The sequence below is a fragment of the Phaseolus vulgaris genome, chromosome 11, assembly GCF_051622355.1.
Source record: "Phaseolus vulgaris cultivar YP4 chromosome 11, ASM5162235v1, whole genome shotgun sequence".
NCBI lineage: Eukaryota > Viridiplantae > Streptophyta > Magnoliopsida > Fabales > Fabaceae > Phaseolus > Phaseolus vulgaris.
The window spans coordinates 35584720-35600631 of NC_143508.1; the positions used below are offsets into that span (position 1 = coordinate 35584720).

Genomic DNA, 15912 nt, shown 5'->3' on the forward strand with positions numbered 1-15912 from the left:
TTCTAGTTGGTATGGGTGAGCCTTTTGCATCACCAAGTTAGCGACCTGGAACTGTCGAGGTCTCAACTTGGAACTTCCTCCTTCTCTGGTGGACAGGTCAGACCTGTGGGTCCATGGTGAGGTGATGGCACAGGAAATCGGGGTCGATGCCAGGCATGTCTGAGGCTAACCATGTGAAAGCGTCCATGTGCTGTGTTATGACCTCGACAATCTGGTTTTGTGCTTCTTGGCCCAAAGACTTGCCAAGCTTGAACTTCTTTCCCCCGATCTCCCTCTTCAACACTTTTTCCACAGGCTCGGGTCGCCTCTCCCGGACAATCTCAACGCGGGTGACCCTTCTTCCCTTGGAGGTTGGGTGGTGACTGTGCACACTCCTCTCTAGGTTTTGAGACTGTTCTCATAGGACCTCTTGGCCTCCTTCTGATGAGACTTCAGGGTGATCACGACTCCTTCAAGGGGAGGCAACTTCATCTTCATATGCCTCGAAGAGGCTACTGCTCCAACCCCGTTCAAAGCGGGCCTGCCCAAAAGTATGTTATAGGCTGAGGAAGCATTAACAACAAGATACTTGATGTTAGTAGTGCGGGACGCTGTGTCGTCAGTGAAGGTTGTCCTTAACTCTATGTGCCCCCGCACTTCTACTTGGTCTCCCGCAAAACCATAAAAACAACCATCGTAAGGCCTCAGCTGGTCGGGAGACAACTGCAGTTTGTTGAAAGTCGACCAGAACATCACATCGGCCGAGCTTCCCTGGTCAACAAGGACATGGTGTACCTTTTTGCCCACTGTGACCATTGAGATCACCACTGGATCATTGTCGTGTGGGACCACGTCCTTCAAGTCAGTCTTGGTGAAGACGAGGTCAGGCTCAGATGTCTCATCCGACTTCTGTGCCTCGACTGTCATCACCCCTCTGACGTACTTCTTTCGCTGGGAGGCAGTGCATCCTCCTCCTGAGAATCCTTCAGCGATGGTGTTGATCTCTCCATGAACGGGCACCTCGTGCCCCTGATCTCCCGCTGGGGCCGCTGATGTGAGGGCACCCTACGGCTCTTGCAGGTAGTCCTTTAAGAATCTGCTCCTTACTAGTTCATCTAACTGGAATCCCAATGCTAGACAATTGCGTAGTCTGTTTCCAGAGGTTTGGTGGAACTCGCACCAAACATTTTTACTAGGCCCTAGCCTCTTGTTGGTCTTCGGTGGAGGCTTTAATCTGTCAGCCATGTTGGGAATGGCGATCAGCTCCTTAAGGTCCACCCGAATTGTGTCTGGTAGGGACGTTTTCTCTCGTGTGTTCCCTGGTCTGGGGCTTCCTTGCTTTGCATGGTGGCTGTGCTCCCGAGGCTTTCTTCTCCGTCGTGGCCTTATGTACCCTCACGGGCTGAGGACGATCAATTCCCCGAGGTCAGACAGGCCCAACACTACCGATTTTTTCTGTGACCTCTTCATCTGCGATGATGTGGGCCACAACTCGACGTCTGATCTCGCAAAACGTCTTGGGGCGACATCTTATAAGTGAATCACTGAAGGCATGCACCGTTACGTCTTCGTCCTTGGTGTGCAACTTCACCACCTGTGCCAAAAATCTGTTTAAGAACTCTTTCAATGACTCTCCCTCGTATTGCCTTACGTCAAAGAGATCGTAAGAGACTGGTGGGGGAGCCCGGTTGACAATGTATTGTTCTCTGAACAACGTTGAGAATTTATCGAATGAAGTAATGTGCCCATGAGGAAGACTGACGAACCAGTCCAACGTTGTGCATGAAAGTGTACTCATGAACAACTTACAGTGCATGGCGTCAGAGCCTCCTGAAAGCATCATCTATGTGTGGAAAGTTGTGATATGAGCCTCTGGGTCCTCTATACCTGTGAAGGTCACCTTCGGGCCCATGAACGTGCCTGGTATCATAGTGTCCATGATCGCCTTAGAGAACGACATGGGGCGAGCCCTAACTGGATTAGGCAAGGCTTTCTCATCCACCGTACGTTCTCTTACGTGTTGCAAACTCTTGTTGGTTTTGCGCAACTCCTCATTGCTTGCCTGTGACGCGGCCATGTCGACCTGGAAACGATCCTGATCGACTTTGGACGCTGCTACAGCCTGCTAAAGGGCATGTATGGTCTCCATGAGTTTTTGCATGGTGACGTTATCCCCTCCTTCTAGCGCAACTGATCTTTGCCTCGTAGTCCTCATGTTGCTGGGTTGTGAATGGGACCTAGTTTTATCGGCCCCACGGTGGGCGCCAAATTTTCTCGCCGGTTGACTCAGCCGTCGTTGACTTCAAAGGCAGACGGTGGTTCCTCTTATCTCCTGGTGGTTTTCGCTCTCTCCTTGGGTGGCTGAGAGTGGCTTTGTTTTAGACAGAGGGGGTCCTACCTGTTGATTGCACTCCAACGATCAAGTCAGTAATGGGCTAGAAACAATAAGTATGTGAAAGCAGTTTCAGTCTTAGAAACAACATACCTTTTCTAGGGTTCTTACCACCCTTTATATAGCATGTATTAGGTAAACTTCCCTATCCCTCAAGGATCTTTCCTTAGGTGGAATTAGGGTTTACTGGTGAGGCATCCTGTGATTGCACAGCTTAGCGCAGCTGTGACAGAAGACTTGTCTCTTCTGGCGTGCAATCACTCTAACAGCATAGCCGCCAGGGTACCAACTCATCTACCCGCACTGCGGTGTCATCTGTTCTGTGGGTGCCCTAATTATTCACGTGCCATGCATATAGTCTTTCCTTGGAAACCCTAACCTTTACGGGCCTTAGCGCCTCCAGGGAACACTTGCTTGTGTCGTACCCGAATGTACTATACACACCCCATGCATGATCCTTTCGTGATTTAGGTCTTTATGGTATCTGGGTGTTAACTCACGTTAACTCATACTATTTGTGGGGCCTAGCTTACATGGCCCATTATTACTGTTGGACCACCGAGGTCCGATGTCGACGTCTGATGTCGACCTCTTCTTCAGCCGATGTCCGAGGTCTGGCCAGTACAAATACCTTCCCAAAAGATGATCCTTTTGTTTTTTTTTTTTGGTCAGCAAAGAATTAAATTTAAATTAAACGGGACATTTCAGGGATGTCCCAACCCTTATATAAACCTCATACACCACATATTGTTAAAATCACATGTGGATCATATAAGTTATAGGTCAACATGGGCACATCGGACAACACAACAGGGAAACCAAAAAAACTGCAAAGGAATATGGAGATATGCAACAAAAGCAGGAAGAAACATCCCAGCAAGTTACTCCGCAAGGCTGCAAAGAACACCTTTTATAGCTCTATTCTAACCACCCATAAACCTGCAAGAGCATGTACCAAATACCTTGGCCCAAATACTCAACCTGTACTTCGAAAACCAGGATCCAGGCATTGAATTTGTGTCTCAGCTATTTGGTTAGAACAGAATCTTGGCTAATACACATAATTTGACACGTTGCACTTCCAACCTTCCATCTTTTTCATGCCACCTCCCAGCACCTGCTTGTAACCCCTGTAGCCTTTTTAGGTGTCCATGGATTGCCTTCCCTTACGTACTTGGCCTCAACATTCACACCCCTGCACCCTACTTACGTGGCCTTAACAGGAATAAAGCACCAAACACCACCTGAAAACATAGGGGCATATTCCCTGCACCGTGAAGCACCCCTTGGGTTCAAAAACATAGCAAAATCATCAGACTCTCCCTTCACGTTCACCCACCGTTTCGGCCTTCTTAAAGACTATGCTTCCTCCACTCCAACTAACAGCACCAGCCAATAAAACCACCTAAGGGCCTGTGCTTCTTTCCATCACAGCTAGCAGACCTTAAAGACTTGATAAGATCGGGCATCCAGACTTAGTAGCAACATCTTATAAGAACATCCCGGAATAACTATGCTCTCGTTCCAATTCTCCATACTAACAAAAATACCCCTCTAATAGGCAAGGTGATCTTTGATTACATAGACAGCCCCTAGGCTCCAGTCGGCACTAGCCTTAGCCTTTTGAAACTCTAAAAACTTGTCCACTTCATATTCAGCTCCAGCTTTATAAAGCTCCACCCCAACAGCTAACAAGTGTTACCACCCCTCTCCTCTCCTACCTCTTATACTTCTTACGGCAGATTGGATGACCATGGTCTTCCCTTTGTTGGTACCTTGGTGAAAGTTATTAGCTATTTTTTTGATACAGAGGGCCTTCTGCCAGTACCCTTCTGGGTTTAATGTCTTCACAAATCCTGCTTCTTCACATTACTATAAAAAACTCACCACAAGCTCTCCAGGCTGGGGGGTTGCTTGCCCAGAGCACTCCACACTGCAGATTATTAGTACATCTTGGCATTGACCTACACCAGTATCAGTGTCATTACTCAGAAACCGTTTGTGGGGACAAAACTGTCAACGAATAACCAGAAGGCACTGATTCAGATTCAAAATCCAGTCAGATAGCCCATATGAAAAGTCAGTTGCCTTGTGTTTTATCCACAACCAAGATTGCACTTAAGCATTTTGGAGGATTTCGTCCGCGTCCGGTACCCCATCCTTGAAAACTATCAGGTTCCTCTGCTCCCAAATGCACTTGATAATTGTCGCCCACAAACCTATCCACACTTGATTTTGCTTGCTAGAAAGGTGGATTAAGTAAAAGTTTAACATATGGTTCCTGATATCCTTGTTTTGGACCCCCAAAACACCAATCCAGCAGTAGCATCGAGACCAGACTTGTTGTGCAAGAGCACAATCAAGGAACAAGTGTTGGGAAGATTCTTCGGACAGGTTGCACAAAGGGCATAGGGAAGAGATCACGGACACTCCTCTCCTAAATAAGTTAACTCTAGTAAGGATTCTGTCATGAAGGACTCTCCACGCTGTTATAAGTGCTTTGGGTGGGGCTTTTGCTTGCCATAAAGTACTAAAAACTCCTTCACTTACTCCAGTAGCTTGGTGGTTGGCCAAGATAGAGTAAGCTGATTTCACTGAAAAAGTGCCAGTTGGATCCTTCCTCCAAACAAGGTGGTCATGAGAATCCTTACATATAACTCCCGTATACAAGCTTGAGAACATATTTTCCTCCAGATTTGACTCCCAATCGTATCTGTCCCTTCTCCAATTAAGCTGCCACTGCCACCTACCATTCTCCCATCCTCCTACCTCCCCCACCTTCTTACCCTGATCAAGAGACAAAGAGTAAAGTCTAGGATACGAGGCTTTAAGGTTGTTATTTTGTAACCACGTGTCCTCCCAAAATCGGACTAAGCCTCCATCGCCTACTTTCCACAAGATAGCCTTGTGGAACCATTCTTCCTCTTCCCCTTCACCGCATACCTTAGCTAAGTCCTTCCACCATCGTGATTGGTATCTCTGCCTTGTCTTTCCTCTCTCTATTTCTGTACCATATTTAGATCCAAGAATTTCTTTCATTTTCCCTCCCTCATTACTCATAATCCGCCATTTCCATTTCGCCAAGAGAGCCGCATTAAAACACCTAGTCTCTTTAATGCCCAACCCTCCTTCCTCCTGAGGCATACAAACATTTTTCCAAGTTACCCAAGAGATTGTTCTGTTTTCACTACCCCATGCCCAAAGGAACTTCCTTTGTAAACTACAAATGCTATCATGTACTGTTGTAGGGGCTTTGAAAACAGAAAGGTAAAACAAAGGTATGGCAGTGAAGACCGACTTGAGCAGACAAATCCGACCCGCCATAGATGAAAATCTTCCTTTCCATGAACTTAGTTTGGACTCAATTTTCTTAATTACCGGCTCCCAAAACTGTTTCTTCCTCGGATTTCCCCCCACTTCGACGCCCAGATATTTAAAGGCTAGCTGCATGGTATTGCAGTTTAGGGTCTTCGCATAGGTGCTCAGGGCGTAGCTATCGACACTAATGCCTACCAACTTTGATTTATGAAAGTTAACTTTCAAACCAAACAGGATTTCATAACAACGAAGGATGGCCTTGATAGCAAAGATGTTTGAGAAGGAATCTTCACACATAAAAAGTGTATCATCTGCAAACTGAAGTAAGCAACACTCAATACTATTCCTTCCCACCTTTATACCCCTGAGAACGTTCATTCCTAACGCTTGTCTCACCAACCCTACTAAACCTTCAGCTACCACTAAGATCAAGAAGGGGGCAAGGGGGTCCCCCTGTCTCAACCCCCTAGATGGTTTGAATTCCTCCGTAGGGCTCCCGTTGATCAAGACAGACATAGACGACGACACCATACACCCTTTAACCCACAAGATCCATTTGTCGTGAAAACCCAACCTCCGAAGCATATCAAACAAGAAAGACCACCTTACGGAGTCGTACGCCTTTTCAAAATCCACCTTAAAACAGACCCCACTCCTCCTATTTAACTTTATCTCTTCGAAGATTTCATTAACCATAACAACACTATCCGTTAGACCTCTTTCGCTTAGGAAGGCAGACTGGCAATCATCAATGATCATCGACATAACTTTCTTCATGCGTCGTGACAAAACCTTAGTAATAATCTTATAAATAACACCTACAAGAGATATCAGACGAAATTGATCAAGCGAGGAAGGATCCCTAACCTTGAGGACAAGAGCAATGAAGGAGGCATTGCAACCTTTCGGAAAGGTTCCCGTAGCGTGAAAAAAGTGCACCGCTGCCATAACATCAGACTTGATCACATCCCAACAAGATTTAATGAAGTTGAAGTTAAACCCGTCCAGACCCGGGCTCTTTGACCCTCCACACTGCCACATAGCATCCTTCACTTCTTCCTCAAAAAAGCTAGTTATCATATTCATGCTCACCTCAGGAGACAGGGATTTAAAGTCCACCGAACCGAGGTTAACGTCGTAGTCCTGTGTAGCTGTGAAACGCTTTTCAAACAATGACTTTGCTTCCCTATGAACAACTTTCAGTTCCTCACACCATAGACCGCCAATCTCAACCCCTTTAACCTCATTCTTAAGTCTTCTCCATCAAATTGCATTGTAAAAGAATTTTGAATTCATGTCCCCATACTTGATCCAATTCCCCCTCGCCTTTTGTCTGTAAATGGAGTCTAGCTTTTTCTCAACCAACCCCAACTGACTGAACAATTCCATTCTTCTCATCTTACCATTCTCCTCAAGAACATCATTGTCATCTAGGTCCTCTATTTCTGCCACAATAGTTTTCTTATTAGATTCCATACAGTCGAACACTTCTTTATTCCACACTCTTATATCAGCCTTCAGGAGCTTCATTTTGTCTTTAAGTGTGGACATACTATTGCCATGGACAAGATATGATCCCCATTTTCCTTTACCAATGCCTTAAAACCCAGTTCTGCAAGCCACACATCTAAAGACCTGAACGATTTAGGCCCCCAGTCTTTAACACACGACTTCAACACAAGAGCACAGTGATCCGATACCATTCTTGGTTGTACGTATTGCTTAGATGCAGGCCATTGATTGAGCCACTCTTCAGACACCAAGATTCTATCTAGTCTACTCTTAGCTATGCCATTGGATTTGAACCAAGTGTACTTTTTACCAACAAAGGGTAGGTCCACCAAACCATTACTTTCGATAAAGCAATTAAAACCATTAATCTCCTTCTTTTGGCTTGAGCTACCTCTTATCCCTTTCCTTTCGTCTTCACTCCTAACAGCGTTGAAATCACCACAGACACACCAAGCCAAGTTAACATATGATTGCTTAAGAGTCGTCAAGGTTTCCCACAACACAACCTTATCCTTTAGGTTACACGCTGCATAGACATTTACCACTACACACTGACATTTAGCTTTCAGATGTTGGCCCACAATTGCAATGAAACCTTTTCCAACCACATGACTGCCATAAGAGAAAACTTCTTTATGCCACATTGTTACAATACTCCTTGCCCCATTGACCCCTTCGTAGTGGACCCAACTGATATTACTATCACCCCATAACGAAAAACACTTAGAATCTGAAAAAGATGAAGTTTTAGACTCTTGCAAACATAAGAACTCAACACCCTCCTTTCCCACAATATGTCTCAAGTATCGTGCTTTCGTCCCCCCTCCCAACCCTCTTATATTGAGGTTGACTATAATCACGGTCCCACTTTTTTCTTACCCGCCTTGGACTTTTTGTTAACTTCATTGTCCCTTACCTCCAAACGGTCCAGTTCTCCGACCACACCCTCCTCATCCCCTGAGCATTGCATTCCCAAGTTTTGGCCCAAATCCCAGATTCTAACAGATTCAACAGCTTGCTATTCTAACTTAATCTGACTATTACATTGATTGATATCATTAGTCGATTTCGCAAAAGAGCAGCGACTTAACCTGGATGAAGAACTTACCCCATGGAGGGACCCAATACTGCCATTGGTTCTCCATTTTGGCTAGGCAATTCGCTCACCGTGATCCCGCGAGGTTTTGCTCACCATCAGTCTACGAAATTCCAGCGAGGTTTTGCTTGCCGCTTCTATGTGGGTTAAAACCTTACTCCCATTAATTGTCCCCACTACGCACCTGTCCCGTCGTCGGTTTGTGCTTACACTGGGTTGGGGGTCAAAACTTCCTGACGATGAGTCATGTCCCTCGCTGTATTCTCCATTCACAAATACTTAAAAGGAGATTGCATTACAATACAGTTAAGCATAAACACATAATTACGCATATGTAGCTTATTTACACCCACTCCGCCTAACCTACTTTTAGAGAAATTCACTTTTATAGCAATGAATGACCTTCAACAAGAGAATGCACATGCAAGGCAGAGGGTGGATGCAGCCTAAAGGGCAAAAGAAGTATTTCTAAGGAAGTGGAGGAATCTTGACTATGTGTGGAAGAAGCATTAAATGCATATGAGCCTCCAATATAAGAATAAAGAGATGTAATTGTGGAGGTTAGCCTAGAAATTGTGACATAAATAATAATTTCTTTTTAATTTATTGAATTCCTTGTATAATGAAGATCTTGAATCTTGAAAGAATATTTATATTAATTAACAATGTTCTTGAGTAAAAAAAATAAAAACAAATAATGTTACCTTTATTAAAGAATTTATTTGTACATTTTAACAGATCATCAATGTTCATTAACTTCAACTCATTCAAGTCATTTTTTTTTTTGCTTTGACAAGATTTGTTTCAACTGTAATTATGCTCAAGAGGTTCATAAGTTTGAAAAAAAAGGATTCCAAGAGATGATTATTAGTTATGAATGATCTTTTTACAAAATGTATAATGTGGATAATGTATAATTTGTGGGGAAAAAAAAACTTTGTTGGTTGAGGATTGGTGGATTAAGGTTGATTGTACACATTTTTTAATTACTCTATTTATGGTGTTCCCAGAAAAATAGATATGAATATTGTTTCTCTTCACTTGATATATGAAATGTGGAATTTAATAATTGAAAATGCGAGAAGTGTCATATACAACATAAGAAAAGACATTCCATCCTTTTATGAGATAGTAAACTCAACATTAACTGATCATTGGACCAATAGTAGTGCATCTCTTCATTATCTCATTCTTTAAATCCAATGCAATATAATATATTTTTAAATTAATTTATGATTATATTTTATTGTGAATTTTTTTGTTTATAATAAACTTATAATATTAATTAATTTATATGTACATATTTTTAATGTTATATATATTATAGTTGGGAATAGATAAGTGAAGACTCACAAAGACCTCCTGTTATATAAAAAAAAGGAACTTAGTTATGAAATGAAGAAATTTTTTAGTAGGTACTTTGATGGATGTAAGAAAACAAGTAAACGCAGAGTCTGCAAACTTTTCAGATGGAAGGGGAGATTTTGTCGATGTTGACTTTTTAAGGAATAGTGGTAAGATAGATGCAAAATTATGGTGAATTGTTCATTGAAATTATGCACCAACACTTCATAAGATAGTTCTTAAGTTAATTGGATAACTACCTTCTTCTTGTGAAAGAAATTGAATTACATACTATTTATGAATTCTTTAAAATGAAATAAGATTATACCTCAAGGATATTTTATTTGTCCATATCAATTTTCATCTTCGGTCTTTGCAAAGTATAATGAAGAAAAAAACTAAACTATGAGATATTACAAAAACCAATGACGTCAATGAGATTTTTTGTGTTTAGGGTTTAGCCTAATCTTTGTTGTACTCTTATTCATATCGGTGTTGGTGCTTTACATGTCATATCTACCAGCTCTATGGTTACCTAGTGACTCAAACCTTTGATAGTCCACTATTTCCTCTTCCTCTCCAGGAACAACATCGCTGCCAATAAATTATTCACCCCTCAATCATATTTTTATTTAATCTTATCTCCTCAATTACTTTGATGTTATATACCATGTTTTTTTTTTATCATTAAAGATATTAATTGAACCCTGCACAAAAGTAAAAGTAGTTGTACATAATATTATTTAATTTTGTAGCACCTACATCCCAACACTCCTAGCATATGCCTTTTGTGCCTACTTATCTACTCAAAATGACTTTCATAGTTGCTTCTTTAATGGATATTTGAGTCTTTCCCTTATTACTATAAAGTACAATATGTAATTATCTTGAAATTTGAAATTACGTAGATACACTTACATTTGATACAAATCTTGTTCCCTGAAACATACATGTTCTTACATGATGACATAATCTTTTACTTTTGGTGCTCTCGATCTTTAGTTTTTCATCCTCAATCCTAAGTATCAATCTTGGGTCCTCAATCTTCGTACGGTACTTATAATTATAATTGTACTTTAACACTCTAATTATAATTGTACTTTAACACTCAAGTCTAATATAAAGAATATAAAGTGGAAGGTTAAAGATTCATTATCTTCTACCACCTTAGAATAACATTAGGCCCTACCCATATAGGATGACTAGAATAGCCTCAGGTATCTTCTTAACGTTTTAGGATTTATTTATTGTGCAATACTAGCTAATCACATGATTAGATTCTAACCTTGATTAAGTGTTAAATTGAGATGGTGTCGAGTTGACGATTTTAGGATCTCGAATACTCGGACAATGCCCTAGGCTCGAGTGCAGACAACGAGTCTTTGAAAGAAAAATATACTTCTTTGTGTTGTCGACATGTAGTCAGCCCCGTGTGATATAATGGCCCCACAAGCCCGAGTAGGTATAGTCTGTGAAAGGTCTAGAACATTTTACATTATTAGGGGGGATATGAATAGTCTAGCGATTAAGATCGTTAGTGATGAAACGATCTAATGGTTGAGAACGGTTGTGATGTTTCAATGTCCTTCCTTTTGTGTCTATAAATTCCATGGTTTGTGGGTTCAATGCTTTACCCTATCTGTTTCCCTTTTTTCCATAGTATATCAATTGAAGATACTTTTGAGAGGTAAACCATGTCTTCCTTCTCCTTTGACATTAGTCTCTTTTCGGTTGAGTCGACGGGTGTTGGCAGGGGTGCTAAACTATTTTATGGATTTATCGAGTTCAAATTCTATTGACTTCAGAAACACAAGCAAGTCGTCTTGGGTTAGTCATGGGTTAGGCGTTAGGTTAAATGTGGGGAGATAGAATCTTCGCGAGCGAATCCAGTATTTGTGGCCAAGGTCGAGGAGACGGGTGAGAACCATGCCCGTGTAGCAAACTAGCAATGGATGGATGGTTATGTCCGCGAGTACTTCTCTAAGTACCAGTGGTCATCCATGCTTTAGTCATTTGCTACCAATGTGAATATAGTAGACGATAATGTGATGGACGGTATCATTTCCTTGCATAATTGTAGGACTTATGATATTTTTTTTCATAGAGAAGAGGTTTTTCCGAGGATTTTTTTTTTCCATCTTTAATAACAGATGTACATGTTCGATTTCCATTCGATGATTTTACAACGTGGGTGTTATGATTTTTAAACGTTGTGCCAACTCAATTGTATCTGAATAGTTAAGCATCATCGCAAGTATTATTCTCGTCGTTGAGTCTCAGGCCCACCCTAAGTTTTCCTACACTTTTATAGTACTAGGCCTAAAGACCGTAAGGTGATTGTCTCTTATCACCTAGTCATGGACGTGCCTTTTGAGCCATTTCACCTCTTCATATAAAAATTTCATGGGAGGGTTTTTTATGGTCGTTGTTACGTTGAAAATAGAAGGAAGCACAACACAAGAAGACAAAGCTAAGGAAAGAACTAACTAAGATAAGGATAAAACTATAATATTATTCTATGTCCTTTTTCCAACCATGAAGGTCTATAAGAGGCAGTTATACTCATGTAACAAAAAACATAAAACATAACAAAAACATATTCTTCCTACACTAAAATGACAACTCATTGTTTTTAGATATAATCTCTAAATCTGATGGGTTTTACTCTGCTTCTAATGGGCCTAGGTTGTCTATCAATTGCCTCTTCCTCGAAGAAAACCTTGTCCTCAAGGTTGAGACTTGGAATTGCCAAAGTTGTTGGGATCTCTTGGGCCGTGAGAGGGAATGGGGGTTGTGTGGTATAATGTGTTGGATGAGTTACAATTTGCTGATTTGGGTTGGGGTTTGAGGTATTAGTTGGAATCACTCTTTTGGATTGGAATGAAGTGGAAATGTTGGGCTTTGGTGTAGTGGGCTTGGTACCATGCGAGTCTAGGACTGTTGGGTCAGCGAAAGAGTTATGTGTGTGGCTTACAACTGGCTGGGAATTTGAAAGAGCATGGTGCGAAGAGTGGTTTACAGCAGGAGTGTCATTAGAAGTTGGAGTGTCATGTGTTGCTGCTGGATGGGACGTTGAAAGGAGTGGTTTTGGTGCGTGGGTTACAACTGGTTGTGAGCTTTGGGAAGTGTAGGGTCACGTGCAAAAGAGGGTGGTGACAGTTTAAGTGGAGCGTGGACCGTAGATGGTTGCCACGTGTCTGCAGATGCAGCTTTTATGGGTGCTTTAGTTGGGTTTGTGTTTAATGAGTTAGGAGGAATGTTGGAAGTCTCAGAAAGTGAAGTATAGTTTGGGAAGAGAGTTGGGAGGTCGTGGGTTGGTACTGGTGGGTTCGATGGTTCGAGAGGGAATTGGAAATGCGACGGTGGAGTTGGGTCGTGATAAGGTTTTAGAAGGGAGAAGTGGAAGACTGGATGGATACGTGATGGCGGGGGAAGGAAAAGTTCATATGCCACTTCACCGATGCGGCGTTTAATGGGATAGGGACCAAAGAATCTTTGTCCAAGCTTATTATGAGTCTTGGACGAGAGTGATGTTTGGCGGTAAGCTTGCCGTCGGAGAAGTACCCAGTCGTTTTCCCTGAAATTGTAATCAAGTATTGATCTGTTTGTTGATTCTGTTGATCAAGAGTGATCAAGGACTTTGAAGAATCCAAATCCAAGTGTTTGATGCAAGGCTGAAGTTGCTGTTGTATTTGGGGTGGGATCTGGGTAGTTTAAAAGTGTAATCCACTCTTTGTTGAATCTAAAGCTAATGTGTTTTAAAACCTTTTTGAATTTAAGCGTTTTTCAAACTAAGTGAAAAACAACCTGTTGTTTTGTCGAAACAACCGATTGTTTTACTCTTAGGTGTTTTTGAAAAGGTTGAAAACTGTTTTGGTTGGTCGACTTGTTGTCAAACCAAACCAATCGGTTGTTTCGTGGTTTCAACCGATTGTTTCTTTGAAAATCCTAACAAAATTTTGTTTTGGTGGTTGAATGTGCTTTAAATGATTTCCAACTGAATACGCTCCTTCATTAAATGCTTTGACCAATCTTTGAAAAGTATAAAAGGTTTGTTTATGTTTTAAAACAAACAAGTGAAACAGATTTGAGTTTTTCAGTTGTGAGAAAGATTGCTTTCAAGTTTTGAACATTCACATCAAGCTTTGGGTTTTCTCAAGAAAGAGTGGAATAAGATTGCATCTGTATTGATTTCAGATTGTTCTGTAAACAAGTGTAATTCTTTCTGAATCTTCTGTATTTTCTGGTGTTGTTGCCAATGAGTGTTGTGTGTTCTTGAGGTGGTCAAGATCAATACTCTTGGTGTGTGTTGTGCCAAAGTGAGTGTGTTTCTTGAAGGGTTCAAGGTCACTACTTTTGTGGTTTGTGTGTAATCTGTTTTGATTGCTTAGTGGATTACCCAGTGACTTCTGGGGACTGGATGTAGCTCTTAGTTTAAGAGTAAACCAGTATAAATTGTTGTGTATTTCTTTCTTTTCTTAAACTCTTTTAAATTCAGTTGTTATTGCTTTACTAGTATAAACAACTGATTGTTTTTCTGGTGTTTTGTTGTTTTGTGCTTAAATTCTTGGCTAACTGAAATTTTGATCTGGATTCACTCTAAGGATTTGGTTCAAGCTGAAAAATTTTTCAAAAACCCTCTTAAACAATTCACCCCCCTCACGTTTAAGGCCATATATTCTAACAGATTCTGCCATTCTTTGTTGTGTTGTTTTTAGCGTGGCTTTTAACTGGTGCAGCATTCGCGCACGATCCTGTAGTGTGGTATCTAGTGTTGGTTCTACGGCAATTCCTGGAACGTAATCGGGAATGGAAGGAGGCGATCGTCCATATAGATCCTGGAAGGGTGTAGTTTTGATGGCCGAGTGGTATGAGGAGTTGTACCAAAACTCCGCAAGGTGGAGATAGCGATACCATGTTCGGGGATTTTCGCTGGTAAAGCACCTAAGGTAAGCTTCTAAACATCGATTTATAACTTCGGTTTGACCGTCAGTTTGGGGGTGATACGTTGTACTGAACTTTAATTTTGTGCCTTGCAGATGAAACAACTCCTTCTAAAAACGGCTTTGGAACACTGGATCACGGTCTGAAATGAAGGATTTAGGGACTCCATGTAACCTGCAAATTTCAATAGAAAAACGGTTAGCTAAATGGGTGGCTGTGAAGGAGGTGGGAAGGGCGATGAAGTGGGCTGATTTGGAGAGCCTGTCACAGACAAACCAGATGATCGTGTGCCCAAAAGATGAAGGTAGGTGCGTGATGAAATTTGTAGTTAGTTCTTCCCACAACTAGGTTGGTATGGGTATGGGTTGGCGTAGATCAAAAGGTTTCTGATGTAATGATTTGTTTTGCTGGCAGGGCAGGCATTCCTTGATATACCTTTTGGTGTTGCGGTACATACCAGGCCAGAAAAAGAAGGCCGCGAGCCTGGCCATGGTGGCCTTGATGCCTGAGTGGCCGACGGTGGGAGAGGCATGGAACTCATGGAGTATGGCTGAACGGATTTTCTTGATGGAAGGAACGTACAATCATTGACCATGGTATAGAAGGTCGTGGTGAAAACTGTAATTGGTGTCAGGTAATGAAATTAATCTGTGAACCTCTTCTTCTCCCCTTTTCATCTTGTAATAATCTTGTAATTCCTTGAACATGTTCGGAATCAGCGAAAATATGGCAAAGAGAAGAGATTGGGGTGTTCGGGACAAGAAATCTGTAGCTTGATTTTGGCGGCCTGGGTGGTATCAGAATTGTATCCAAGCAACTTGGTAGCCCACTTTTGTTGTTCCGGTTGTTAGAATATATGGCCTTAAACAAGAGGGGGAGGGGGGTGAATTGTTTATAAGAGGTTGAAAACTTTTTCAGGTTTAATGAAATTATGTGTATAAATCCAGAACAGGAATCAAGTTAGCCAAAAACACAAACAATTACACAACAATACATAGAAAAACAATGGGTTGTTTATTCGAAACAATCGGTTGTTTATATCAGTTGAAATTTAAATCAGCTTAAAACAAAATTTAAAGGAGTTCAGAGAAAGTGAGAATCACACAAACAGTTTATACTGGTTCACTCTTAAACCAATAGCTACATCCAGTTCCCAGAAACCACTGGGTAATCCACTAAGCAATCAAACTAGATTACAAAACATACAACACCAAAGTAGTGACCTTGAACCCTTCAAGAAATACACTATCTTTGGCAAACTACCCCAAGAGTATTGATCTTGAACACCTCAAGAACACACAATACTCCTTGGCAACACAACACCAGA

At 41.6% G+C, this 15912-nt stretch overlaps 2 protein-coding genes and 1 long non-coding RNA gene across 3 annotated transcripts; 1 reads left to right on the forward strand and 2 right to left on the reverse strand.

Annotated features, from left to right (window-relative positions):
* Nucleotides 1-378: 378 nt before the first annotated feature.
* LOC137806039 (uncharacterized) lies at nucleotides 379-906 on the reverse strand. Its single transcript, XM_068605944.2, has one exon. It carries the CDS (start codon nucleotides 904-906, stop codon nucleotides 379-381), a length of 528 nt encoding a protein of 175 aa, XP_068462045.2.
* Nucleotides 907-7215: 6309 nt separating this feature from the next.
* LOC137806051 (uncharacterized) lies at nucleotides 7216-8335 on the reverse strand. The gene is made up of 3 exons (XM_068605969.1): nucleotides 8310-8335; nucleotides 8081-8199; nucleotides 7216-7931 (listed from the first exon to the last, which is right to left on the reverse strand). The coding sequence occupies exons 1-3, from the start codon at nucleotides 8333-8335 to the stop codon at nucleotides 7216-7218; spliced, it is 861 nt and encodes a 286-aa protein (XP_068462070.1).
* A 2866-nt stretch (nucleotides 8336-11201) lies between these two features.
* On the forward strand, nucleotides 11202-14096 carry LOC150023218 (uncharacterized). The gene is made up of 2 exons (XR_016517158.1): nucleotides 11202-11328; nucleotides 12327-14096. It is a non-coding gene; the product is annotated as an uncharacterized LOC150023218 (long non-coding RNA).
* Nucleotides 14097-15912: the final 1816 nt, after the last annotated feature.